Source organism: Blennius ocellaris (genome assembly GCF_963422515.1).
Source record: "Blennius ocellaris genome assembly, contig: SCAFFOLD_286, whole genome shotgun sequence".
NCBI classification, from domain to species: domain Eukaryota; kingdom Metazoa; phylum Chordata; class Actinopteri; order Blenniiformes; family Blenniidae; genus Blennius; species Blennius ocellaris.
This window is the reverse complement of record NW_027662261.1, coordinates 1,249-10,000: the sequence shown is the minus strand read 5'-3', so window position 1 is coordinate 10,000 and position 8,752 is coordinate 1,249. Positions and strand designations below refer to the sequence as shown.

General features: G+C 53.1%; 1 protein-coding gene across 1 annotated transcript in view; it reads left to right on the top strand.

Moving 5' to 3' along the window:
• Positions 1–6,662, top strand: part of LOC308147966 (coagulation factor XIII A chain-like) — a gene marked incomplete at its 3' end in the record, with an annotated part of 12,908 nt that extends 6,246 nt beyond the window's left edge. The window contains exons 9-20 of the mRNA XM_080521361.1: positions 1–104; positions 190–278; positions 1,017–1,170; positions 1,282–1,391; positions 3,168–3,333; positions 4,871–5,023; positions 5,078–5,232; positions 5,445–5,581; positions 5,627–5,827; positions 5,917–6,057; positions 6,198–6,303; positions 6,624–6,662. Coding sequence (XP_080377487.1) covers positions 1–104; positions 190–278; positions 1,017–1,170; positions 1,282–1,391; positions 3,168–3,333; positions 4,871–5,023; positions 5,078–5,232; positions 5,445–5,581; positions 5,627–5,827; positions 5,917–6,057; positions 6,198–6,303; positions 6,624–6,662 — 1,555 coding nt within the window. The remainder of the gene's footprint in view (positions 105–189; positions 279–1,016; positions 1,171–1,281; positions 1,392–3,167; positions 3,334–4,870; positions 5,024–5,077; positions 5,233–5,444; positions 5,582–5,626; positions 5,828–5,916; positions 6,058–6,197; positions 6,304–6,623) is intronic.
• Positions 6,663–8,752: the final 2,090 nt, after the last annotated feature.

The following is an 8,752-nucleotide window of genomic DNA, read 5'->3' as shown; positions in this document are numbered from 1 at the left end:
GAACTACCACTGCTGGAACGAGGTGTTCATGGTGCGGCCCGACCTGCCGCCCGGCCTCGGGGGCTGGCAGGTGGTGGACGCCACGCCGCAGGAGACCAGCGACGGTACGTCAGACAGGCCGGTGGACCAACATGTTCGTGAAGGGATGAAGGGATGAAGGGATGACTGTTCTGCTCTCTGGGTTCTCAGGTCACTACCGCTGTGGTCCCGCCTCAGTCGCCGCCATCAAGGAGGGTCTGCTGTGTCACCCGTTTGACGCGGGATTCGTCTTCGCTGAGGTCAGAAAACTGTTTCTGTTACGTCCAGTTTCTCTTCACAAGTTTCTGACAAAATCCTGATTTGAAAAGAACGAGGAGAACGTACAGATTGTTGCAGCAGAACACAGGACTGTGATGAAGACCATCATTTTTGAGAAGAATCCTGACGAAGGAGAACCGAGAGGAGGGATGAGAGGATTTAAACCACTGAAGGGAGCAAACAGAACCAGTTCAATCGCTTTGAAGTTTTTCCAGGATCAAAGGATTCAACAAGCCGGTTTCCTCCACAAGCGTTTTAAATGAAAAGGCAAAACTTCTGGGTTTGATTATGCAACTTTGGTACTGGTGCCACTGAAGTGCAGCTGGAGGGTCACGACTCCCAGTCCAGATACTTTGGACTTGGTACATTTATTTTGACAGTCACTGTAAAGCAATCCAACTTGGGGGTCTGTCCACTTCAATGTGTGAACGTTGTTCACGTTAACGTGTTTTTCTCCACTGCAGGTTTGGTTTCAGTACAACGATGAATGACACAACAGCTGGTCTGGGATCATAACCACTGTTTAGTGTTTCTGTCCTTTCTGTCCTTTCTGTGGACGCAGACGTCTTTTCAGATGCTTTTTCAAATTGTGTAAATGAGGCCAACCGTTCCTTCCTCGTTGTAAATCCACCATCTCTTCTCTTCCCAAACTGAAGTTAGGTTAGTTCGGTGCCCCACTTCACCTGCTAGGAACATGAAGACGCTGCTTGTCTCGGCAGGTGAACAGTGACGTGGTCTTCCTGAAGAGGGACATGTACGGGACCTTGACTCCCTTCAAGGTGGACACCACTTGTGTGGGCCAGGGTCTCGTCACCAAAGCTGTGGGCAGCATGACCCACATGGACGTCACGCACACCTACAAGTACTCTGAAGGTCAGCTCAGACCCCCCCCCCCCCCCCCCCACCCCCCAACACCCCCCCCACACCCCCATTAGGAGACGAAGCAGGGTGGTGTCCACTCTGACTGCTGATGTGTGTCTCCAGGCAGCAGCGAGGACGAAGCCACCATGCGTCGGGCGGAGGAGTTCGGCTGTGAGAGGGACCACTCAGACGTCCCCCCCGGCCAGGTGGCCATCTACCTGGTGGCCGAACCGGTAACACCTCTGTGACTTTACCCCCCGTGGTACCGTGGTACGGTGGTACGGTGGTACCATTGTACCATCATACCATCGTACCAATGTACCAATGTACCATCGTACCAATGTACCATCGTACCATCGTACCTCCATACCATGGTACCATTGTACCATCATACCATCATACCAATGTACCAATGTACCATTGTACCATCGTACCATCGTACCTCCATACCATGGTACCATTGTACCATCATACCATCATACCAATGTACCAATGTACCATTGTACCATCGTACCAATGTACCATCGTACCATCGTACCTCCATACCATGGTACCATTGTACCATCGTACCAATGTACCATGGTACCATCGTACCAATGTACCATCGTACCACCAAACCATGGTACCATTGTACCATGGTACCATCGTACCAATGTACCATCGTACTACCATACCATGGTACCATCGTACCAATGTACCATTGTACCATCGTACCAATGTACCATCGTACCACCAAACCATGGTACCATTGTACCATGGTACCATCGTACCAATGTACCATCGTACTACCATACTATGGTACCATGGTACCATCGTACTAATGTACCATCGTACCACCATACCATGGTACCATCGTACCAATGTACCATTGTACCATCGTACCAATGTACCATCGTACCACCAAACCATGGTACCATTGTACCATGGTACCATCGTACCAATGTACCATCGTACTACCATACTATGGTACCATGGTACCATCGTACTAATGTACCATCGTACCACCATACCATGGTACCATCGTACCAATGTACCATCGTACCATCGTACCAATGTACCATCGTACCACCAAACCATGGTACCATTGTACCATCGTACTACCATACTATGGTACCATGGTACCATCGTACTAATGTACCAATGTACCAATGTACCATGGTACCATGGTACGATGGTACATTGTACCAGGAGCAGGACTGAAGTGCAGCAGCAGCAGGAAGCAGTCGACCGTCACGACGAGCTTCCTGCTTTATTCTCCACCTTCTTTAAGAAAATCTTTTATTATTATTTAATTTAAAGGCTTTTGGACTTTTCTTGATGTAACTGATTCATCTGACGTCTGAGCTCAAAGAAGAGTGGAGGATGATCCTTCCTTCCTCTCCTCTGCCTCCCTCCTTCTTCCTCTCCTCTGCTTCCCTCCTTCTTCCTCTCCTCTGCTTCCCTATTTCCTCTCCTCTGCTTCCCTCCTTCCTTCCTTCCTTCCTCTCCTCTGCTTTCCTCCTTCCTCTCCTCTGCTTCCCTCCTCCTTCCTCTCCTCTGCTTCCCTCCTTCCTTCCTTCCTTCCTCTCCTCTGCTTTCCTCCTTCCTCTCCTCTGCTTCCCTCCTTCCTTCCTTCCTTCCTTCCTCTCCTATGCTTCCCTCCTTCCTCTCCTCTGCTTCCCTCCTTCCTTCCTTCCTTCCTCTCCTCTGCTTCCCTCCTTCCTTCCTTCCTTCCTCTCCTCTGCTTCCCTCCTTCCTTCCTTCCTTCCTCTCCTCTGCTTCCCTCCTTCCTTCCTTCCTTCCTCTCCTCTGCTTCCCTCCTTCCTCTCCTCTGCTTCCCTCCTTACTTCCTTCCTTCCTCTCCTCTGCTTCCCTCCTTCCCTCCTTCCTCTCCTCTGCTTCCCTCCTTCCTCTCCTCTGCTTCCCTCCTTCCTTCCTTCCTTCCTCTCCTCTCCTTCCTTCCTTCCTCTCCTCTCCTTCCTTCCTTCCTCTCCTCTGCTCCCCTCCTTCCTTCCTCTCCTCCTCCTCAGACTCTTCTTGGTGCCGACATGACGGTGGAGGTGATTTTCCACAACCAGGGCGACGCCCCCTCGGTGGTCGAGGCTCACATGGAGGCGTCGGTCATTTTCTACACCGGCGCCATCGCGGACCACTTCAAGGACCAGGACTTCACCGTGGACCTGCAGCCCTTTGAGAGTGAGTCCGTCCAGTGACGTCCCATCGTGTCCTGTCCCCCTCCATTCCGTTTGTCCCACCTGTCCAATTTCATTCAGTCTCGTCTTGTCCGGTCCCATCCCATTCTGTCCCAACTGGTCGTGTCCCATCCCGTCCCACACTGCTCCGTCCTGTCCCCCCCGTCCCACACTGCTCCGTCCTGTCCCCCCCGTCCCACACTGCTCCGTCCTGTCCCCCCGTCCCACACTGCTCAGTCCCCCCCGTCCCACACTGTTCCGTCCTGTCCCCCCGTCCCACACTGCTCCGTCCTGTCCCCCCCGTCCCACACTGCTCCGTCCCACACTGCTCAGTCCCCCCATCCCACACTGCTCCGTCCCCCACTGCTCCGTCCTGTCCCCCCTGTCCCACACTGTTCCGTCCTGTCCCCCCGTCCCACACTGCTCCGTCCTGTCCCCCCCGTCCCACACTGCTCCGTCCTGTCCCCCCGTCCCACACTGCTCAGTCCCCCCCGTCCCACACTGCTCCGTCCTGTCCCCCCGTCCCACACTGCTCCGTCCTGTCCCCCCGTCCCACACTGCTCCGTCCTGTCCCCCCATCCCACACTGCTCCATCCTGTCCCCCCGTCCCACACTGCTCCGTCCTGTCCCCCCGTCCCACACTGCTCCGTCCTGTCCCCCCGTCCCACACTGCTCAGTCCCCCCCGTCCCACACTGTTCCGTCCTGTCCCCCCGTCCCACACTGCTCCGTCCTGTCCCCCCCGTCCCACACTGCTCCGTCCCACACTGCTCAGTCCCCCCCATCCCACACTGCTCCGTCCCCCACTGCTCCGTCCTGTCCCCCCTGTCCCACACTGTTCCGTCCTGTCCCCCCGTCCCACACTGCTCCGTCCTGTCCCCCCCGTCCCACACTGCTCCGTCCTGTCCCCCCCATCCCACACTGCTCAGTCCCCCAGTCTCACACTTTTCCGTCCTGCCCTCCCGTCCCACACTGCTCAGTCCTGTCCTGTCTGTCCCACGCTGCTCAGTCCCCCCCGTCCCACACTGATCCGTCCTGTCCCCACCGTCCCACACTGCTCCGTCCTGTCCCCCCCATCTCACACTGCTCAGTCCCCCAGTCTCACACTTTTCCGTCCTGCCCTCCCGTCCCACACTGCTCAGTCCTGTCCTGTCTGTCCCACGCTGCTCAGTCCCCCCCGTCCCACACTGATCCGTCCTGTCCCCCCCATCCCACACTGCTCAGTCCCCCCGTCCCACACTGTTCCGTCCTGCCCCCCCGTCCCACACTGCTCAGTCCCCCCCGTCCCACACTGCTCCGTCCTGTCCCCCCCATCCCACACTGCTCAGTCCCCCCCGTCCCACACTGTTCCGTCCTGCCCCCCCGTCCCACACTGCTCTGTCCTGTCCCCCCTGTCCCACGCTGCTCAGTCCCCCCGTCCCACGCTGCTCAGTCCCGTCCTGTCTGTCCCACGCTGCTCAGTCCCCCCCGTCCCACACTGTTCCGTCCGGCCCCCCCTGTCCCACACTGCTCCGTCCTGTCCCCCCTGTCCCACACTGCTCAGTCCCGTCCTGTCTGTCCCACGCTGCTCAGTCCCCCCCGTCCCACGCTGCTCAGTCCCGTCCTGTCTGTCCCACACTGCTCAGTCCCGTCCTGTCTGTCCCACACTGCTCAGTCCCGTCCTGTCTGTCCCACGCTGCTCAGTCCCGTCCCGTCGGTGAGTAAGGAAGGGGGGCAGTAACGCGGAGCGTCTGCTGTGTCTCTGCTGCAGAGAAGAGCGTGACGCTGACGGTCACGGCCCAGGAGTACATGCCTCGTCTCAGCTCTCAGCTCTGCCTGCACTTCGTGGTGACGGCCCAGTGCGGAGGACAGTCGGTGGCCGAGAGCAAAGTCATCCAGCTCAACACCCCCAAACTCCACATCTCGGTAAAACTCCCCCCGAGGCCGAGTCGCCCCGTTGGACAGGAAGTTAGCAAGAGCTCGTTACGCTTTAGGTCAAGTTGTTGAGACCCTGTTGTGTTTTCAAGTGAAACAGAAAGAATCCGTTTAGTCCCTGAAGTCACAGCTTTTTGAAAGGTGGACCTGTCTTCTGAGGACAGGACGTCCTTCACGTTGTCAAACCTTCTGTGCTGCTTCAGATGAGCGACCAGCCGCAGGCCGGCCGCGAGGTGTTTGTGACCGTCAGCTTCACCAACCACCTCAAGGTCCCTCTGCACAACGTGGACCTGTACCTGGAGGGCGCCGGACTCACCGACCTGAGGACGCACCACTACGCGTAAGGACGCCTCAGAACGCCTCAGGCCGTCTCAGGACGCCTCAGGATGCCTCAGGGTGTCTCAGGACGCCTCAGGACGCCTCAGGTCATCTCAGGACGTCTCAGGGTGTCTCAGGACGCCTCAGGACGCCTCAGGTCATCTCAGGACGTCTCAGGTCGTCTCAGGACGTCTCAGGACGTCTCAGGGCGTCTCAGGACGCCTCAGGTCATCTCAGGACGTCTCAGGACGCCTCAGGACGTCTCAGGGTGTCTCAGGGTGTCTTAGGACGTTTCAAGGTGTCTCAGGACGTCTCAGGGTGTCTCAGGACACCTCAGGATGTCTCAGGGTGTCTCAGGACGCCTCAGGACGTCTCAGGGTGTCTCAGGACGCCTCAGGACGTCTCAGGATGCCTCAGGGTGTCTCAGGACGTCTCAGGACGTCTCAGGGTGTCTCAGGACGTCTCAGGGTGTCTCAGGGTGTCTCAGGACGTCTCAGGGTGTCTCAGGACGTCTCAGGGTGTCTCAGGGTGTCTCAGGGTGTCTCAGGACGTCTCAGGGTGTCTCAGGGGGTCTCAGGACGCCTCAGGACGTCTCAGGGTGTCCCGCGCTGGTGACGTAAGGCGTCTCTGTGTTCCAGGATCATCCCGTCCTACGCCACCGTCTCCTGGCAGCTGCCCATCAAGCCTCGCCGGGCCGGAAAGCGCCACCTCATCGCCGTCCTGAACTGCGAAGCCTTGCCCAACGTAAGGCTCCTGCTCATCGCCAGGACGTTGGACATGTTTAGACGTACTGCTGACCAGTCAGATGTTTGTTTGGTCAACACTGTGTTTCTTTTCAAAAGCTCTTCTTGTTCTCCAGACCATCAGACTAGAATCCCACGTCATTCAAACTAAGACACAGTTGACACTTTCAAAGCCTTTCGGATGGCGGCCATGTTGTTTCTCACGTGGACAAACACTTTTCTGAGAGAAGGAACAGAAGCACTCACCATGAAATCAACACTGATGAACAAATCCATGTGAACTTTAAAGGTACGTGTGTTCAAACCTGCTTCCTTGTGCAGGTGTGCGGCCAGATGGAGGCGTTAGTGAAACCTTACTGATCCACGTCAGTCCAGCTTCTGGACGCAACGAGCCGCCGCCGCCGCCTTCTGAGGATCGTCTCGTCTTTAAAGTCCTGGAATCAACAAATGTTTTCTTCCTCCGACCTGAAGGCTTCTGTTTTAACTCAACACTGCCAAATTCACATAAACCCTGATCTACATCAAACCTTACACATTAATCCTTCTTGACTAAAGTGTTACACAATATTGATCATGGATTATTTAAAGTGGTACGGCTTTCAAAAGACCAACAAAAATACAGTTTCAGGACAAAAACAAATACCAAAGTCAATTAAATTCACAAATATCAAGCACAGACAAATAAATCCTGTATCCCAGTTACAGAACAACACAATCCAATAACCCGATATGCCGATGATATTGTGCTTTGCTGAACAAATCCAGCAGCAGATCGATGTCACTCTGGATAAACTATCAACCACTGAAAATCCTCAATTCTCTTTATGAATGAGGAAATATGAAGAAAACCTTCTTTTATTCATACAAACAGGATGGATTGATCTATTTCAATGTAGGGTTGCAGCCTCTACGTCTTGACCTGCTTCAGGTTAGAATTCACAAACATTCAATCTTCTACAATTGAATTTAAATTTAACATATTAATTTGTTGATAATCTGAGAAATGTACTATATTAACACGAAACAACGGGTATGAAATCGAGGTGTATACACAACAGTTTAATATCTCAATGCAGCAATACAGTGTTATTTATCCAAACACAATGAAAATAAAGTTACAAAGAAAAAGGTGACATTTTGGTTTGTTTTTTTTATATTTCTAGCATTTTATACAGAGAAAATTGTTAAAAGTCATTAAAGCAAAATAACCCATAAAGACTAGGGAGGCATTGATCTGAGCCTATACGCTAATTATATCGTTTTCAAAATGTTGCCATGGAAACAAAGCTTTTGTGGAACAAAAACAGAAAAACTATGAGTTTTAACTTGTAACGCCTGAAATTAAATTAATTGAAATTGTTTAATCTGCATTTCTGTGCTTTTACTTTCAAAACTAAACTAAACCAAAGAGTTTTTTTCCATTAATTAAAAACAAGGTTTTACAAAAACAATAAATAAATAAATTTCTGTATTTAAAAAAACCAAAACCCTTTAAAGGTTCAGTTGAGTAACAAAACCTGAGCAGGAAACTTTCATTTTAACTGTTTATTGAATGGAAACAAACCTGATTTGATGTTTTCTTCTCTTCTGTATCATGCTAATGCTAATGCTAATGCTAACGCATCGACTAACAATAAAAGCAGATTGAAAGCACTTATTGATCCGTCATTTATTTTCATCTCAATGTTCAAACGTCTTCAACGCTTCATAAAACAAGTTTCTGCGTCTCAGACGTCGACACACTGAGCTCACGACACTTCTCGTCTGGTGAAGTAATCCAAAGTAACTAAAAGTACTCTGGTACGTTACTTTATTATTGTAGTACGTAGGGTAAGTTACTGATTCCATGTTTTTTGACAGGTAACGTGTAATTGTAATGGATTACAGTTTGAATGAAGGAGCCTGTGAGGCAGCGCTCAGGGCAGAGTGAAGGAGCCTGTGAGGCAGCGCTCAGGGCAGAGTGAAGGAGCCTGTGAGGCAGCGCTCAGGGCAGAGTGAAGGAGTCTGTGAGGCAGCGCTCAGGGCAGAGTGAAGGAGTCTGTGAGGCAGCGCTCAGGGCAGAGTGAATGAGCCTGTGAGGCAGCGCTCAGGGCAGAGTGAAGGAGTCTGTGAGGCAGCGCTCAGGGCAGAGTGAAGGAGTCTGTGAGGCAGCGCTCAGGGCAGAGTGAAGGAGCCTGTGAGGCAGCGCTCAGGGCAGAGTGAAGGAGCCTGTGAGGCAGCGCTCAGGGCAGAGTGAAGGAGTCTGTGAGGCAGCGCTCAGGGCAGAGTGAAGGAGCCTGTGAGGCAGCGCTCAGGGCAGAGTGAAGGAGTCTGTGAGGCAGCGCTCAGGGCAGAGTGAAGGAGCCTGTGAGGCAGCGCTCAGGGCAGAGTGAAGGAGTCTGTGAGGCAGCGCTCAGGGCAGAATGAAGGAGCCTGTGAGGCAGCGCTCAGGGCAGAGTGAAGGAGCCTGT